Source organism: Gobio gobio (assembly GCF_949357685.1).
Source record: "Gobio gobio genome assembly, chromosome: 8".
Classification (NCBI taxonomy): domain Eukaryota; kingdom Metazoa; phylum Chordata; class Actinopteri; order Cypriniformes; family Gobionidae; genus Gobio; species Gobio gobio.
The window spans coordinates 18,275,400-18,294,360 of NC_137114.1; the positions used below are offsets into that span (position 1 = coordinate 18,275,400).

At 36.9% G+C, this 18,961-nt stretch overlaps 1 protein-coding gene across 20 annotated transcripts in view; it reads left to right on the forward strand.

The window, feature by feature from the left end:
* The first annotated feature begins 759 nt into the window (after positions 1-759).
* LOC307130835 (uncharacterized protein) overlaps positions 760-18,961 on the forward strand; it is a 154,349-nt gene continuing 136,147 nt past the window's right edge. For 5 of the 20 annotated variants that reach the window (XM_079824060.1, XM_079824065.1, XM_079824070.1 and 2 more), the window contains exons 1-18: positions 760-1,032; positions 1,667-1,769; positions 2,496-2,726; positions 3,099-3,218; positions 3,360-3,476; positions 3,586-3,705; positions 3,859-3,975; positions 7,814-7,930; positions 8,046-8,165; positions 8,492-8,608; positions 9,029-9,130; positions 9,256-9,372; positions 9,854-10,283; positions 10,603-10,680; positions 10,770-10,833; positions 11,418-11,510; positions 12,116-14,074; positions 17,281-17,437. In XM_079824060.1, coding sequence (XP_079680186.1) covers positions 1,672-1,769; positions 2,496-2,726; positions 3,099-3,218; positions 3,360-3,476; positions 3,586-3,705; positions 3,859-3,975; positions 7,814-7,930; positions 8,046-8,165; positions 8,492-8,608; positions 9,029-9,130; positions 9,256-9,372; positions 9,854-10,283; positions 10,603-10,680; positions 10,770-10,833; positions 11,418-11,510; positions 12,116-14,074; positions 17,281-17,437 — 4,157 coding nt within the window. In that variant the 5' untranslated portion in view covers positions 760-1,032; positions 1,667-1,671. The remainder of the gene's footprint in view (positions 1,033-1,666; positions 1,770-2,495; positions 2,727-3,098; positions 3,219-3,359; positions 3,477-3,585; positions 3,706-3,858; positions 3,976-7,813; positions 7,931-8,045; positions 8,166-8,491; positions 8,609-9,028; positions 9,131-9,255; positions 9,373-9,853; positions 10,284-10,602; positions 10,681-10,769; positions 10,834-11,417; positions 11,511-12,115; positions 14,075-17,280; positions 17,438-18,961) is intronic. The other 15 variants (XM_079824073.1, XM_079824074.1, XM_079824075.1 and 12 more) reach the window with 15 other exon arrangements.

Consider the following 18,961-nt stretch of genomic DNA (forward strand, 5'->3'; position numbering starts at 1 on the left):
AGGTGAAAAGTGCTTATGGTTTTGCCAATAGAGTGATTGATTCAATCAGTGGGTTCAGGCAACTGAGCATTTGGTTCAGACAATAGGGTTTAGTGTTTTAGCAATTGAGAAAAACTGTAAAATACATGCTATAAAATTAGTTGATTTGATGGATTTTTACACTGCTCAGATAATGTATAAATTATATAATAATTTACTTCCACATTTGCATTCGGAGACTCTTCGAAATAAGAAAAAGTCATAGGGGAATGTTCAAAAAATAAGGGCAAAAAAAAAAATAGATGTATATCTGTCAAATTAATTATTCCATAAGGGTCAACCTATGGAATAATTGTGACAAGGAATTAGAAATGTGGTTTCAAGAAAATGTTTAAAGGTGACAATTCTCAATATGTAACTCAATATGAATAAATTGTGAAATATTGAATATAATGAACCTTCCAGAAAAAAATCTATAAAAACTTAAATTAAAAAAAAATATTGTATTATTATTATTTTCATGAAATAAATATAATAACCTTCAATAAAATGCAAAAAAAGCATTATTGTGGCTGTTGCTGCCATCTGCTGGACAAAAAAAAATTTTTTTCGCAAACAACTTATACAGTAATAATCTTTATTAAAAGATTAAGTCAAAGGAGACTCTGAAATGCAAGTTGTAAATACAATCCAGCTAAGATACAAAAGGATTGTTTACCAGATGTAAAGGATATCGTTGTCTCTGCACATTCTCAGAAATATAAAAAAACAAGACTTCCCCTGGAGTCAAAACGAAAGTAAAAATACAGAAAGTGTCAGCACGGCTGTGACGTATCTTCAAATTGAACTTGTATTTTTTTTTAGTCTGTCGTGTATTTATTTTTTGTCTGCTCGGTCCTTTACGTGTCTAATAGTTTCGGCTTATCAAGGAGTGGATTGGTTTTCGATATATTCGACATTTTTCGCCGCAACGTCGCCCCGCCAACATTGATTTCCATTACGGAATTAACGTTACTCACAGAATTCAGAAGAGGAGCAAACTATTTTTAGCTGGTAAGTGTGCTTCATTCTGATTTTTATTTATTTATTTTAATTAATTATACCACTTATGAGATAGCCTAAAGTAAAGTGGGATTATTGTTAGGCCTGCAGTTTGTCTGAACTTTCCCCAATCCATTCTTTTGGGAGTTTTCAGATAACGATAGTGTGAATACAATTTGATTTGTAATCTTTTCTTTCAAATGTGCCTAGTCAAAATTAAGTGTAGTTGCTTCCTACAGTACTATGAAGTCATGTAGCCTACTACACACGCAGTTTTAAATGAGTTTTGCCATTTAAGGCTTTCAGTAGACTATACAAACAGTAGGCCTAACAGACTACTTAGTTGAGTTTTTAAAATTGATTATATTTCTCTAAAACTTCATTGTCCAGATATTTGTCTGGTAAACTGTAAACCACTTATTTTTTCATGGCCTGTATGCTTTGAAGTAATGTATTGTAAAGATTTATCAGGTTTATTTACAGTATTTACAGTAGGCCTACTTTTACTGGATTTTCAGAACCTTTGTGTGTTTCTTTTACAAATAGCTCTTATTAATTTCATGTTTGTCTCATGTAATAAATTAACTGCTTGTGTGCTGTGTACAACAATCCATGATTTAATCACCCTTTTTTTTGTGTATCAAAGGGTGAATGGAGCTCCCCAGCACTGTACCTTTCTCTAACAAGCAATCAGTCGGTGGATCGATCGATCGTGTTCAAAATGGAACCTCTAGTTATATGGAAGAGAAGTATGGCAATTTAGATGGATGGTCTATTTTTTTGTATAATAAATAAAAATAATTTGTAAACTCTTGCATAGTTTTCACTTGCCTCTTGTAGATTGTTAAACTAGTTTTCTCTATCATTCTCCCAAGTTTGAGATCAAATGAAACAACTACTATAGAACCTTGGGACTCTGGCCTTGCCTTAGCATTATTGTCATAAAGACTGAGTTTTAAGCTACATTTTGTAAGTTTTGGCCCTCTAGCAGTTGAACATTGTTTTGGTAATTATGTGAGTTATGCTGCAATTCTATGTGGATGAATCTGAAGGTTTAAGGCATGCCTGTTTAGTCATGGTTACAGGTGATCATCTTTTCAGAGAGAATGTTACTAACAACATTTACAACCCTCCATGAAAAGTATGAATATGCTCACACCTTCAACCTACAGTAGCCAGACCTTTTTTTAATTAACACATTGCAAGATCTGTGAATTAATAAGTCATCTTTAATAAATAAATAATTATTATAGTCATACCACAGGGATTTCAGGTAAAGCAAAAACGTGGTTTGGAATTAAGGAGATTTTGTCAACTAACAAAACAAAAAATATACATGGTGTAGCTTTAAATACTAGACAAAGCTAGCTTATGAAGTGATGTTTTTTTAGTATGTGTAGAGGAATTGTAGAACCTTCAATTCCATATTATTATTTCAGCTTTTTACAAGACAGTTTTGTCTCCATGTACCAAAGGGCGAGACCAGATGAAGCACGTCCAGAGTCCAGCGGCGTCTCCTGTCCACATCCAGAGAGGGCTCCAGCCCGTGACCAGAGTCCAGAGAGGGCTCTTCCCAGCTCTTTACAAGACATTATTGACTCCAGGGTGAGACCAGATGAAGCACCATCTCCAGCACACTCACTCCTGTCTGTAAAGAGTGATCAGTCAATGGATAGACCCATTACGTTCAACAGTGGAGCTCAAAGGTACACACAATTTTTCAACTAAATATCGAAATAAATCTAATTATTAGACTAAATTAACCATATAAACTAAATTACTGATCTAATTACTGATGTAAAGCCAACATTGTCACTGTATGATAATTTAAATGAACTGATGACATCACCGTTTTCTCCAGAATGGCAAGACGGCTGAATATATATAATATATATATTATATTGTGCTTAATGTATAATAAAAAAAAATTTATTAGCTGTAAAACAGCCTGTTTGGCTTTGCATATCTCTTGTGAATTGTTAAACTGACTTTGTTTCTCCTTCTGTTTTCTAGGTTTATAGAATCTGTAGGCTAATGATTAATAATAATAATCTCACATTGTTCTCCATGTTCCAAAGGGTGAGACCAGATGAAGCACCATCTCCAGCACTCTCACAGCTTTCTATGAAAAGTGATCAGTCAATGGATCGACCAATTGCATTCAGCAATGAAACCCCTAGTTACAATGGGTATGAAAAGTATGATAATTTACTGTTTTAAATGGTGTGTTTGTTGCATGAAAAAACCCCAATGTATTAGGCATGCAACTATCCTTTCCTTACATATGTTGTAAATCTCCTTCACATTGTTAAACTTAAATGTATGTCTCATCCTGAAAGTTTGAGACCAGATGAAGCACCATCTCCAGCACCCTCACTCCTGTCTGTAAAGAGTGATCAGTCAATGGATCGACCAATTGCTTTCAACAGTGGAGCTCAAAGGTACATGAGAGAGAAGTATGAGAACTTACATTGTCTCCTTACCTTTGTTTCTCCTTCTGCTTTCTAGGCTGTTAGAATCTGTAATGATTAATACTTTTCTCTAATTGTTCTCCATGTATCAAAGGGTGAGACCAGATGAAGCACCATCTCCAGCACTCTCACACCTTTCTATGAAAAGTGATCAGTCAATGGATCGACCAATTGCATTCAGCAATGAAACCCCTAGTTACAATGGGTATGAAAAGTATGAAAATTTACTGTTTTAAATGGTGTGTTTATTGCATGAAAAGACAAAACAAAAAAAACAATATATTAGGCATGCAACTGTCCTTTTCTTGCACATGTTGTATATATCTTTTACATAGTTAAACTTGAATGTTCTGTCTCATCCTGACAGTCTAAGACTAGATGAAGCACCATCTCCTGTAACTTCATACTTCTCTTTGAAAAGCAACCAATCAATGGATCGACCGATTGCATTCAAAGACAGAACTCGACCTAACAGTGATAAACGGTATGATACATTTTCATTCTTTGATCAGATATATGATCTTATAGTGTGGTTACAATGCCAAAAGTCAGTAGTCGCTATCAGTACCAGTACAAATTCATGAGTCTCTACTAATTTCAATTAAAAAATTAAAGCTGCTAGCAGCGATGAAAGGGCCCTCGCACATGCACCGCCACCTGGTGGCCTCAGGAAAACAGTGAATAGTGGGCGACATGCATTTAAGCGGGTCAATATAGGAGAAATATGGCAAATTCACTTCAATGTGCCGCACTTCCTTCTGCCAGCAGGTCGCGCTTCGACTATAACTGAATATTGCCATGTAGATGTCTTCAGGTCAGGACTATTATCAAACATGTGAAGTTTGAGGCAGATTGGACATTGTATGCCTGAGTTACAACAGCTTCCTGTGTCATGGCAAAACATCAGACTTTGTCAGGCCGCCACTGACACGCCCTTCAGGGAAAACTCAAGATCTTCACAATATAACCTCACCAAGGCCTTTAGATTAGACTGAACAAATATGATGTTGATCTGGTAACATCTCAATGAGGAGTTAATCACAGTGTTAAACATGCCATTTCCTGTTGCCCACAGGTGGCGCTATGACTGTCACTGAATATTGGCATGTTGATGTCTTCAGGCATGGTAATAAAACATAATAAAACATGTGAAGTTTGGGGCAGATCGGACATTGTATGTTACATGTGTATACCGAATTTCATAGCTGTACGTGAAACGTAGCGGGAGGGGCACTACGTTAGTTGGCGCTGTCGAGCCATTTTGCCATGCCTAATTCTGAATACCATAATAGACATCAATTTTCGCCACTTCTGAGGCCTGTGTAAAGTTTTGTGAGTTTTCGCGCATGTTTAGGCCCCTTAAAAAAGCGATTCATTTGGGAGAAGAAAAATAATAATAATAAACGGAGCAATTCCAATAGGGTCCTCACACCATCGGTGCTCGGGCCCTAAATAAATAATGTAACCAGCTCCAACTAACCTTCCTGGAAGTTTCTAGTAATTTCTTAAACCTTAAAGTCCCCCTGAAATCAAAATGGAAGTTTTTTGGCTTTTAGCATGAATATGTTAGTATTACTGTTATCTATAAGTTAGTGTGCTCCAAAACAATGAAAACATTTGCATTTAGAAGATATAAGCATTCACAACTTATAGTCTCTCACTTCAGCCAATATGGATCAACAATTTTGACATCACGCTGCACTTCAACTTCTCTGCAGATTTTCTGTCCAAACAAATCCTCTCAAGAATCTGAAGCATCCCGCCCCTAAATAGACGCTGAAGCTGTTGCTTAAATCGGTCAATGGTTCACACATTTATTATTTTCTATTTTACATTTACTATTTTACCATAGGGGATAGGGAACGATTCAGACAGTGTAAATATGGTTTCAGTTGAGGCAAATTAAGTCTGGTTTTACATTAGTTCCATGCACACCGGCGCAGCGCACACACACAGTTTGCTCCGCTCCAGAGACACGATAGCACAGAGCAGATCATATGCGCGAGTCGGTTAAGCTGTGATATAAATTAAACGCTATTTAAAAAGGGGGAAGAGTTGTTCGATACATCCCACTCTGAAGTCCTGTTTCAGGGGAAATTACGTCAACACATTGAATAATGATGTGCATTTCAAAGCACTTAAATGGGTTTTTAATTAGCTGGATCAGGTGTGTTTGATTAGGGTCGGAGTCGCCCTCATTCATTATTCCCTATTCCCTGCATTAATCCACTAATAGAGTCCACTTGAAAGAGTAAATGAAACAAAGTGAGTAAATTCCAATACAGAGTGTGCGGGGAGGGATGCTGCTTTTGCAAAGTTTGTGCTTGCTGTAAATCATTTGAAACTGAGTAAGATTAGCTATTTTGAACTCATGGAAAGGCATGGAAACTAGTATGTATAAACCTTAATTAAACAATTTAAAAATGTTATTAAACAATGACCTTTATTTTCATGAAAAAGGCTTATTTTTGCTATCATAGGCTAATTTTGTAAATGTAAGCAATTAATATAGACAAGCGCAAACTGGGTGCTGGTAAGATGTCAGTACAGATGTACCTGCTAGGCCAGAATATAGGTAGGATTGTCTGCCGATTCCATAATGGCCCGATGTTAATTGCCAAAATGGATTTCATATAGGATTGCACTTGCCAGTAGTTGGGGCCCAACTGGACAACATGCGCAAGACCCATCTTGGTCCCAAGTTTTAGCGCAGACAACAGTTGTATGTGGGGCCCATGTGGGTATGATTTCAGCTGAAAAATGGGCTTTATCTGGGATTGTCTGTGGGTTCCATAATGGCCCCATGCCAATTGCCTACATGGATTTCATATATGATGGTACTTGAAAACAAGGCTGATTATATCAGAGATGACAGAGAGAACAAAGACTGTATTGTGTTTTCAATAAATTATTAATTCCAGTGTGTGTTTAGAGCTGTGAAATACAGACTGAACGGAATTTATGCATAGACACATTTCCGTACATTCACGTTGTTTCCACGTGTTCAGGATAATGTTTTGATTTATCATGTGTATGTTGCTCTGTTTAGTAGGCTAATTCTGAATGAATCTGTGTACTGTAGTAGGGATATGCAGGCAGGTCAGTGGTTTCTTTACTTCAGCTCTGTACACTCCAGTGAGGGTAACTAGTGAGCTGGGTTTTATTGCAAACATTAGCGGTGCACCTTTGAGCTTCTCCCTGTCATGGTTACGATCTGAGATAAGAACTCTGCCTATTCTAGTGGTTAGGTTTAGACTCAACACAAAGTTACTGCCATGAATCTTGGATACATATCAATACAGTGTTTTTGAGAATCCATAATAATATTGCCAAACATAATGTTGTAATATTCATATTGTATCAATATTATTTTCTATAAATGATACATAACCGAAATTACATCTTTTTATTTGCAGGCTGTCTGCGGATTCTTAAGTTTTAAACTCCCGGTTTCACAGACAATGCTTAAGCCTTGTCTGAGACTAAATGCATGTTGGGCTGTTTTAACTGAAAGCAACTTGCACTGACATATCTTAAAACATATCAGTGTCATTGTTTTGTCTCAAGATGCACACCATTAATGTTTTATTACAAGGCATATTTATGAAAGCTACTTAAATGTCCTGATTAAACTAAGAACTAATCATGACTTAATCTAAGCCCTGTCTGTAAAACCAGACCAAAATGTCTTAGTGAAGTTTTTAAACGTAATTTCGGGAGGAGTACGCCCATCTAATCTTCCAATTAATACCAAGGTATAAAACCAGCAGCTTACCTCTTCCCATTTTTAGTTCATGCAGCATTCCCTCTCCTCTCCTGCTCCTTCTTTTGTACAATTTTGCCTGTTATAGGGGGGCAATCGGAGCTCGAGTAGAATATCCTCTCCGAGCCCCTCTATTGCAGACAGCAAGCCAAATCTGTTAACCACTTTCACTAAGATTATATGGGCACACAAACTCGTGAAAATGTGTTAATGTAAAAACTTTATTAGCATTCAAATGCCTTAAATGCATTTCAGTGGTCTTAAATTGTAAATAAACCGACACCTCAGTCAAGAGCATCAGATATATTCAGATGGATTATCGAATGCCGAATTCTGAAATCATTTGGGTGCCTAAGGCAGGAAATAATGTAAAATTATAATGAATACGTTAATGAATAAATAAAAGCAAGCAGAGCAGTGGACGAAAATAAGCAGCCAGTCCAGTCCTGAAGTATATTTTAGTGTTTTCAATAAAAGATTCTGAGCATGACTGTGGTCGTTTTATGTGTTTTGTATGTCGTTGGGATAGTTGTTTATGACCTCATTTATACTCTCACAGTCTGAGACCAGCTGAAGCACCATCTCCAGCACCCTCACTCCTGTCTGTAAAGAGTGATCAGTCAATGTATAGACCTAATGCGTTTAACAGTGGAGCTCAAAGGTACACGGGAGAGAAGTATGAGAATTTACATTGTCTCCTTACCTTTGTTTCTCCTTCTGTTTTCTAGGTTTATAGAATCTGTAATGATTAATAATAATAATAATGTCACATTGTTCTCCATGTTCCAAAGGGTGAGACCAGACGAAGCACCATCTCCAGCACTCTCACACCTTTCTATGAAAAGTGATCAGTCAATGGATCGACCAATTGCATTCAGCAATGAAACCCCTAGTTACAATGGGTATGAAAAGTATGATAATTTACTGTTTTAAATGGTGTGTTTGTTGCATGAATAAAACAATGTATTAGGCATGCAACTATCCTTTCCTTGCATATGTTGTAAATCTCCTTCACATTTTTAAACTAAAATTTTATGTCTCATCCTGAAAATTGAAAATTTACTCTTTGAGAAAAAGAAAATTTACTTTTTACTAATTTACTCACTTTACTTTTACTTTTAAATGGTGTGTTTGTTTCATGAAAAAAGTATATTAGCCATACAACTATCATTTTCTTGCACATGTTGTATATATCTTTTACATAGTTAAACTTGAATGTTCTGTCTCATTCTGACAGTCTAAGACTAGATGAAGCACCATCTCCTGTAACTTCATACTTCTCTTTGAAAAGCAACCAATCAATGGATCGACCGATTGCATTCAAAGACAGAACTCGACCTAACAGTGTTAAACGGTATGAGAAATGTTCATTCTTTGATCAGATATATGATCTTATACTGTGGTTATAATGCCAAAAGTCAGTAGTCGTTAATACCACAAAACTTTTATAATTCTCTAACCATTTTTATTTACGAAATAGAGTAACACACTGCCTTTAATGATTGAACGGTTTTATTTAACTATTTGAAAATAGAGACTTACAAAATGATTATTTAACAGATTAAATTAAATGTGGTTGTCACTCCTGAAATTTTGCTATACACGTATCCTCTGAGCAACTTAAATAAAACTTTTATTCTAAAATTGAGTGTTATATATAAGCAAATATAAGCAAAAAGAGAATTCCTTTTAAAATAACTGAAGCTGTTAATTTAAAGAATTGTGTACATCAGAGGTCCTATTTACAAATCAAACAACTATTTAACTCTCACAGTCTGAGACCAGATGAAGCACCATCTCCAGCACCCTCACTCCTGTCTGTAAAGAGTGATCAGTCAATGGATAGAGCCATTGCGTTCAACAGTGGAGCTCAAAGGTACATGGGGAGAGAAGTATGAGAACTTGCTCTGTCAGGGGATTAAAGTCAGCATGCTTACTGTACTGTGCTTGTTTGCATATCTCTTGTGCATTCTTAAATACATTTTGTCTCTCCTGCTCAAGTTTAAAGCCAGATGAAGCTACATCTCCAGCACCTTCCCTCACATCTCTGAAAAGTGAGCAATCAATGGACCGACCGTTTGCATTCAGAGATGAAGCACAGAATTGCAGGGTCAAAAGGTATGAGATTGTATGGTTGCTACGTTTTTAATAAAAGTTAGTTATGTTGAATTTATACATCAGAAATTTCCAAAATTAAAAGTTGAGACTTTCTGAAGAAGAATTATTATAAAGGATCTCACTTTTAGGAGCTAAATTGCTGATGCTACTCAATTTGCAGACCAAATTGCCCATAGTTTTAAATTGGATTTTGGCAGGTTTACTTAAATACTTTAGAAACTTTTGGTTGTTCCTTTAAAAACAGCAAAAAAACATACACACAAACACAAAACTCCTGAGAAAAATAAGGTTTGCATTTAGAGTAATGAAAGATTTGTTTAGTTGTATTATTCTGCATTTGCAGTATAGTTTTATAAGTGTCCTATTTTGTAATATAATAAGGCACTGTACACTCTGATCTCTTCTTGTTTTTACTTTTCTAAACTTTTGTGTTTATAATCATTGCATTACAGTTGAATATTAACCACAGATGTTCCCACAGCACACTTTCAGCTACTCTGCTGACAGAGGATCACTACAAGTGCCCAGTGTGCACAGAGGTCTTTAAGAATCCGGTTTCCATCTCGTGTGGACACAATTACTGCAAACACTGCATTGAGACCTGCTGGAGAAAACCAACTCAAGATGGGGTTTATGCTTGTCCTCAGTGCAGAAAGAGGTTCAGAGGTCGTCCTGTGTTGAGTGTAAATGTTGCTTTGTCTAAACTGATTGAGGAACTCCAGAAGGCAGGATTTAGTCCTGCTCTTCCTGCTCACTGCTACGCTGGACCTGAAGATGTGCCCTGTGATATCTGCACTGAGATGAAGCTCAAAGCTGTGAAATCATGTTTGACCTGCACTGCATCTTACTGTGAGACCCACGTCAGACAACACTACACCGTACCAGCACTGCAGAGACACAACCTGGTGCAGGTGATTGAACACTTGTCTGTCTGTTACAAGAATATACAACGAGGTCAACGATGTGAAGGTCATTGATGACATTAAATTAATATGTTGCTTCTAGTGCACATGCAGCTGAACTGGCATTAGAACTGACTGTTTTTTTTATTTTTTATTTAACTTCACAAACAGGAAATATGTGGGCAGAGACCCCACCAATAATGAAGTTCTGAATGAATTAATCTGATTAGCTGAAATTAGACTGATTCCACTGTTTGTCTGCCTGTCTTCAAACACACTTTTTAAGTCAAAAGAACAATGAATATAACATATCTGGCTTGTTTTTTAGGCTGTTAATGTGTCACATAAAGAAGAGAGGGAATCACAAGATGAAAGATTATCTGCAAGAGTGACCGAACTGGAAGCGGTAAATTATGCTTATTACACAACCCAAAACTGTCATACTCTTTTAAGTGCTATTCAAGATATTTTAACAAATACATTTTTTTTTGTCAGACCTTGAAAGAAAAAGATGCACAGACAAAACGATTGTGTAGAAGATTTGAAGTTCATTGCTGTGGTGAGTTACAGAATCGCCTCCGTTTTCCAGTAGTTTATTAATTACAGATCAGTATATCATGTAAACATGTTCATTTAAAAAATATCAATTGACAGCCCTACATTTTGGCCGTAATGATCTAATACATTAATTTGTGACTAGATTAAAATAAAGGAAAAAATTAAGCAAACTTAAAAAATAAAATCAGTTTTCAGTTTTATAATAACATAAAAATAAATTGCTTTGGTCAAATGTTTAAATTAGTAGACATATTTAAAACTTTATTTAATTAATGTTTTAAAATGTGCATTTACAATGATTCATTATTTTACTGTTTTATTTAACTACATTTTAAATGTCTATTTTTATTTAAAATTATAAGTGTTTTGTTTTGTAATTTTATTTAACTACATTTTAATACATTAAATCATATTTAATGTATATTTTAAATTGTCCTTTTAAAAGTTACTTATTTCCATTTTTATGTTTGAATTATTTTCAATATAATATTTTCAATTGTCTATTCCTCCATAACCTAAGACCATATAAAAGTATTTCGGCATCAGATATTTAACAGTTTTTATTAAATATGTTTTGATTTTCAGATTTCCCCTCAGATGTGATTGAGATGGTTGCTCTAGGTCGCCCTTTAAGACTTGGAATGTTGTACGACAGTCGCAACAATTCTTTCTGCCAAGGTGAGGTTTTTGTAGAGGCAATATCATATTATTAAAACAAACAGAATAAACTATGTCAGGAAACAAATTGCTATGATTACAGTCTTTTCCAACTGTCATTTAAATAGGGTGTCAATTTAACATGGAAAATTAGTTCTGCCAGAAAGACTCGGGAGAATAAATACTGTGACAATTATCCATTTATTAACAACCCAGCAAGCAATAAAGTATATTGGCATAGGCCCCGTCCGTAGCTCGCAATCTGAGGGTCCGGACTCTGCATATCCTGCCTGAAGACGAAGGCAGAGGCGCAGCCGACCCCCACGTGAGGTATGGAAGGGACCATCCTGGTGGTGGTGGGGTGGATGTAGGGAAGGATTTGACTTGGAGGTGGTGGGGAGGATGGCGGTGAATGGGAGCGTCAGCATCTGCGAACTCAGACATGAGTAAGTACCGATCTTTTATACCCAGGTATTTAGCATGTGATTGGATAGATAAAATTAAAGTGACATGACAATTAAGTCTTCCTGGCAGAACTTACGCTAAAGCTTCCATTGACCTGTAAATAAATATTGTAAAAGTTTCAGTAATTGTTCAATGAAATCACATGTAGTATGTGTTTCCAGATATCTTTATGTGGGATGAAGATACGCTAGCCCGTATGAAAGTATCTTTGCCCCGGCCACACACAAATGTAAAGGTGTTGGAAAATGACTCCCTTCAGGAAAGATTCAGAGTCCTTGAAATGTCTCCACTGTTACAAGCTGGCACCCAGAGTGGACAGATAAAAATGAATGGGGCTGCAACATTTCTAAACCACCCAGAACAATCTCAGCATCAGGAAAGAGCTACACTACACTACAGAACCACCACCAGACTGGACATGATCAGCCAAAGACTGTTACAGGAAGCAGCACCTTCTGCATTGATTGGTCAAACCACAGCAACACATGTGGTCACCGCTGTGTACTTTGGATGTCAAGCTTTTTTGGTTTTTGATAGCGAGAGCTCGAATCATGAAAAAAAGGCAGAAATTGTTGATGTTTTAAAAAAGATGACCTCAACCTTTTGCTCAAACCATATTATTTCAAACTTGAGTACCAGTGAAACAGCTAAAAGCTCATTACTTGCTTGTAGTCTCTACATTGATGTGGACGATTGGAAGAGTCCAGTGTCTTTTGGTAAGGCGGTGGAGATCTACAGTTCCCTGCCGACACTGCTTGGATCCAAAGGAGAGAGAGCAGTTCCTCTGAAGGTCTGGCTGTATCCTCTGAAGAAACTGGACAAGAGCTCAGTGTGTGCTGCTCTGAGTGGAGTCAGTGAAAACTTGATGCAACAAGCGGAGAACATTCTGGAGCATCTGAGAAAACAGATCAGGATCTGTCAGGACATGATAACAGACTACATCAATGTAAAAGTGTTTATGTGGTTTCCGACTCTGGAAGATAATCTAATAGAGTTTTCAGAGCTTCTGCAGAAATACCAGACAACATTTCAGAAAAGAATCACAGACATTGTTCACATTAAAGAAGGGAAAAGGGAAAGGAGTCTAAAGGATCTCCTAGAGAGTCACGGCCAATCACCATTCAATTCAGAGAGCACAACCCAGTGGCTGGAGAATAAAGAAACTGAACTGAAGACTCTGAATGACTGCAGAGTTGCAGACATCACTGTTGTGAAATCACAGGCAGAGTTACAGCAGGTCATCAGTGACTCTCAGATAACCAGAGTGATGTGTCTCACACTTTTCTCACCAGATGTAGAAGATTCCTTCCTTACTGCTCTGAGGCAGCACATTGAATCTGATCACATTATACAAAATTATTCATTCCTGTTTAGGCCTGTTGGCATCACTGAAAAAATGCTTATTAAAGTGCAACTGTTTATTGCTGCAAATGAAGATGCAGAGCAAACCAAGTTCATTGCTGCATTGATACCTGGTGAAGGGTTTCCAGAATGCTCTGTGCAGTTTTATCTTGATGGGAGGATTGTGAGCAGAAATGTGAAGCTTGGAACAAAACCAGATCTCAACCAAATATCTCACATAAAACACACCAGTGTGTGCCTGAAACTGAATCAACCACAAACCAAAAGCACGGAGAGATATATAGTGGATTACAGGGCTTTGGGTCATGATGAAAGCAACAACAAAACTTGGAAACAGATCATTTTTGATTCCACAATTATCAGAGAACCATGTATGATATCAGATCTAAAGTTTGGCCATCAATATCAGCTGAGGTATATGTTTATTGAGCAGGACTGTATGAACTTTAGTAGGATTATGAACTTTCAGACAGTGGTTGCAGCAACACCTGGGCAACCCTTAGTGAATAAGCTGGACAGAGACACTCTCAAAGTCACCTGGTTGGAGACTGAAACTGATAAAGATTGTCCAGTGCTGCGGTATATGGTTGAATATAAAGAAGCAGGACTGGAGGGCTGGTCATCAGTACTAACACAAGGACCTCAGTGTGAATGTACTTTAACTGTTCCTCACAGCACCTGCTATAGAGTCAGAGTCTCTGCTGTCTATGAAGACGTCACCAGCAACCCTAGTGAGGAAACACCAGTACCAGTAGATGGTGAGATACATATTGAAATATTGAAAATAAATAAACCCCATCGGTAGCACTTTATTTTAAGGTGACATAGTTACACGTTACTACATGTATTTACTATAGTAATAACAGTACATTATGCATATCCTAATTAACCTTTAATCGTCCCTTGGGGTCCAGCTGACCCCACTGGACTTTTCCTCCATTTTTAAAAAGTGTTCCCTTCATCTCAGGGCCATGAGAATCTGTGACTTTTCCTAAATAATCTGTCTAAACATGCACAAAAAAACCTGGGCTTGATTTGGTTGTTCTAAAGGTGTGTAAAAAAATGTTTTACCGTTTAAGTCCCTCGGGGTCAGATTGACCCCACATTGAAAAATAATTTTTTTTCACTTTTTTTGTCAAATTTTTTTTACTAAATCCAGTTTAAATCTGAAAATTTCCACATTTATATCAAGGTCTGGTCCTAGAGCATAAACACAAAGTAGAACGAACTTTCTATCTCATACACACACGTACACACGTACACACACACACAAACACACACATGTGTGTGACTGCAACAGAGAGTATTTTTATTGAAATTGGCAAATAAAATCAACAAAACTGGCATAAATCTGAAATATTTTCATACATAAATGAAGCACTAATACTAGAGCACAAATGCAATATGGAACAAGCATGTTCACTCACACACACAAACACAAACACAAACACAGGTGTCTGGAACATTTTTTGGGATTTTGGCAATGAATGGGAAAATGTAAAAAATGCTTTTTTTTCACTTTGTTTGTAAAAAAAAATCAACTAAATCCAGTATAAATCTGAAAATGTCTACATTTATATCAAGATCTGGTCCTAGAGCGTAAACACAAAGTGGAACGAACTTTCTGTCTCATACACACACGCACACACACACACACACACAAACACACACGTGTGTGACTGCAACAGAGAGCATTTTTATAGAAACTGGCAAATAAAATCAACAAAACTGGCATAAATTTGAAAAATTCCATACATAAATGAAGGACAAATACTAGAGCAAAAATGCAACATGGAACAATCATGAGAAAGAGAGGGAAAAGGGCAAATAAAAGAAAGATGAAAGGCAGCTTAACTTTTGCATAACTTCCCTATGGATCTCTATTGGATAATGTGGTCATTGCACTCTCTTTCTCTTTAACTATAATTCCTAAAGTTTTTCCACAAACCTACAGATGGCGGTATTCTATCCCTAACACATAGAGCAATGTCCAAAAACTATTTATATTTATTTAAGATCATCATTCAAGTGATTTTTTCATAAAAAAATGATTTTTAATGAGCCAATTTATGACATAGTTAAGTATTTGTGCAGTAAATAGGTAAAAAACTACCAAATACCCACAAAAACACAGCATAAATGTATAGTTTATATAGTTGAGAAGTAAATAAAAAAAATTATATATAGTTTTCCATGTAAAAAAATTATATTTCCTTATGCAATCGCTCTGTAAAAGTTTGGGGTCTATCTGACCCCGAGGGACTCAAACGTAAACCCTACTTGAGGGACGATTAAGGGTTAAGTAATTCATCCTAAGCCAAACCCTAACTGTAACTCTATAGTAAGTGCATGTAGTTAATTCATATTTTTCAGTACTTATTTGAGTAAGTACAATGTAACTGTCTCTTTAAAATAAAGTGTAACCAAACCATCTTTTGTATTGCTGCTGCTAATTTTAGGCTTATCGCCAAACTACCTTTTCTTTCAAAAATTCTTGAAAAGATAGTTTGCAGTCAGTTAATGGCCTTTTTGAAAGACCACAATATTCTCTATGTTTTCCAGTCCGGGTTTAAAACGCTACACAGCACAGAATCTGTTCTTTTAAAAAGCTACTGACTCTGGTGATTGTGTTATTCTTGTGCTTCTTGATATAACTGCTGCGTTTGACACAGTGGACCATGAAGTCCTGATCTCTCGTTTGGAACGGTGGGTGGGCATCAAAGGCATAGCGCTCTAATGGTTCAGGTTCTACTTGAAAGGTCAGACTTTCTGTGTCAGCTGTGGTGACTCTGAGTCCTCCTCTGCTCCTCTCTCTTGTGGGGTCCCACAGGGCTCAGTTTTAGGCCCTCTTCTCTCCTCTCTGTATTTGCTCCTGCTTGGTCCTATAATTAGGAAGCATGGCATATCATTCCACCGTTATGCGGACGATAGCCAGATGTATGTGCCTCTAAAAAGAATGAAACTGTCAGAACGCTACTCGAGTGTCTTGACGACATAAAGGCCTGGATGGCTCTTAATTTTTTAAGTTTAAATGCAAAAAAGACAGAAGTGTTGATTTTTGGTGGCACCACACGGACCCCTCCTGTTGAATTGGGTGCATTGGCCCAACACATCAAGCCAACCATCACTAACCTCCTAGGGCGTCTTATAACCTGAAACACGTAAACACAAGAAACATTTTTACCCATTTTAGCCGCACTCCACTGGCTGCCCATACATTTTAGGATCCACTTCAAAATAATTTTATTTGTTTTTAAATCCCTAAATGGTCTTGCCACACCTTACATCTCTGAGCTGCTACACCCTTAGGCCCCGATCTCACAGAACGCGTACCACACCGCCTCTCCATTCATTCGATTGGACACTGGGGGAAAAAACACGATGACGTCGGGCGCTTTTCTGCTCAGAGTTTTCTTTTTTTTCTTCATGCTCTCAGAGTGCTCCATCAAAAACGTGAGGCGACTGGGGCACATAAGAAGCGTGCATCACGCTCTCTGCCATCAGAAATCTATTCCAAAAAGGCGCCTCTCACTGCAAAAACGCGTTCTGTCTGATCAGGGCCTTATACACCCATCCATTCTTTCAGGTCAGCTGATCAACTGCTCCTGAATGTGCCCAAAAAAAGCGTAAGCTTAGAGGGGACCGTTCCTTTGCTGTGGCAGCTCCTAAACTGTGGAATGATCTGCCACTGCCCATTAGACAGGCCTCTTCGCTGTCTATTTTTAAATTGTGTCTTGAAACCCACCTTTACTCCTTGGCCTTTGATGCCTGACGTTGACATTTTGTTTCATTTTATTGTTTCTATGATATTGCGGTTTGTCTCGAATCTGTTTTATTTGTATTTTATTTATTATGAGTTATGGATTTTTTGCTGTACAGCACTTTGGTCCATTCCGGTTGTTTTAAAGTGCTTTATAAACATTGATTGATTGATGTTAACACTTCATTATTCATATCATTACAGTCTGGATCATAAACCTCTCAGAGAGAAAGAGCTCCAACCTCCTAGAAGTGCTGAAACTCCAAACAGAGAAGAAACCAGTAGAGCTGAGAGACTGGACAGATGAAGAGAGTGAAGTGAGGGGATTCCTCCAGTGTCTGCCCTATATCTCACAGCTCAGGTGAGAGTTTTATGGGAAAATACACTCTGGGTTTGATTTAATTTGATTTAATTTGGCCCACTCATTTTTTTAAATCAACTAAATAATAAATGTGTGAATACAAACAGCAGAACTGCATTTCACGTCATCACAGTAACTGACTGAACTGCAATGCAGGTGTTGAATTCATTAGTGGTGTGAGTAAAACTTTAAAGGTTGTCACAACATTCCACTTGTGTTTAAAAGTAAAAAATATTGACAAAAGTTGGTGGTCACATTTTAACTGATTACCCGAACCATATCTAAGTTATTTATTTGTGTATATTTGGTGGTGATCACTTGCATTTTATTCCAGCGCTTTAAAGGGATAGTTCATCTAAAAATGAAAATTGTCTCATCATTTACCCTCATGCCTCATATATATGGCTTTCTTTTTTCAGATAAACACAAACAATGATTTCTAGGAAAATAATCAATCTTTGTGAGATCATATAATGTAAGTGAATGGGTGGCACTCGTTTGATGCTTGAAAAACGTACTATGTATTTGTTAAAATGTATTTTTTTTTAAGTAGGAGAAAATCAGCTAAAAGTAATCCATGCAGTGTTTTGGCAATGCTTTATTGGATATGACTGATATTTGCATTTCCAATGCATGTCATATACATGAGGCATGAGGGTAAATTCTCATGAGAATTTTGATGCATTTTCATTTTTAGATGAACTATCCATTTAAAGCGTTGGCATAACGTATAGAGAAAATAAGTGGTTTTCTGAAACTTGTGCTTGCAAGTGGCTATGGATATTTTCAAATTTGAGTCCTCTTTAAATCGTTGCTAGCAGAGCACCTCCGAAAATACCTGCAAGCACCTGGGTGCAAGATGACTATGACCAGAGTTCAAACTTCCATTTTCCGTTCAAATTTCAAGGGCTAAGCTGGTCAGACCTTTTATTGGGCTTAATGCATAATGCCATGTTTTTTACATGCACAAATGGTCACAATGTCATCAGTGTGCTAATAAACTGTTTCCACCTTAATACACATTTTAACAAATGCAAAAATCAAGATAATCTTCACCTAACACATTATTTTATGTTAATTATCTTAATTCTTAGAGTATATTTGCATGTCCCATTTATATCCAGGATGGAAATGTTCCATTATTTTTCTCTACCTCACTATTTACTACCTCACTAACTTGCCGGATCTATCACCCCCTTGTTCCAGGACCTCAGAATTTAGAAATGAAGCCCTGACGGAAGCAATGATTTATTGTAAAAAAAAAAAAATGTTACTTTTAAGATTTAAGATTTTTTTGTTGTTCTCTTCAAACCGTCACAGTTCTATGAGAGAGGACTCAAATGCAGGAATGAGTGATCATGGGTTTATTGACAAACAGCAGACAAGACAAGAAATGGTGAGGAGATGAACACGGTCCAAACAGTAGACGGGTTAGGAGCACAATCACAGGCAGGAAGAGCAGCCACTATTACTAGCTCCAGAAGGTGGTGGAGAGAAGTTCTGACAGAGCAGTATGAGACCAGA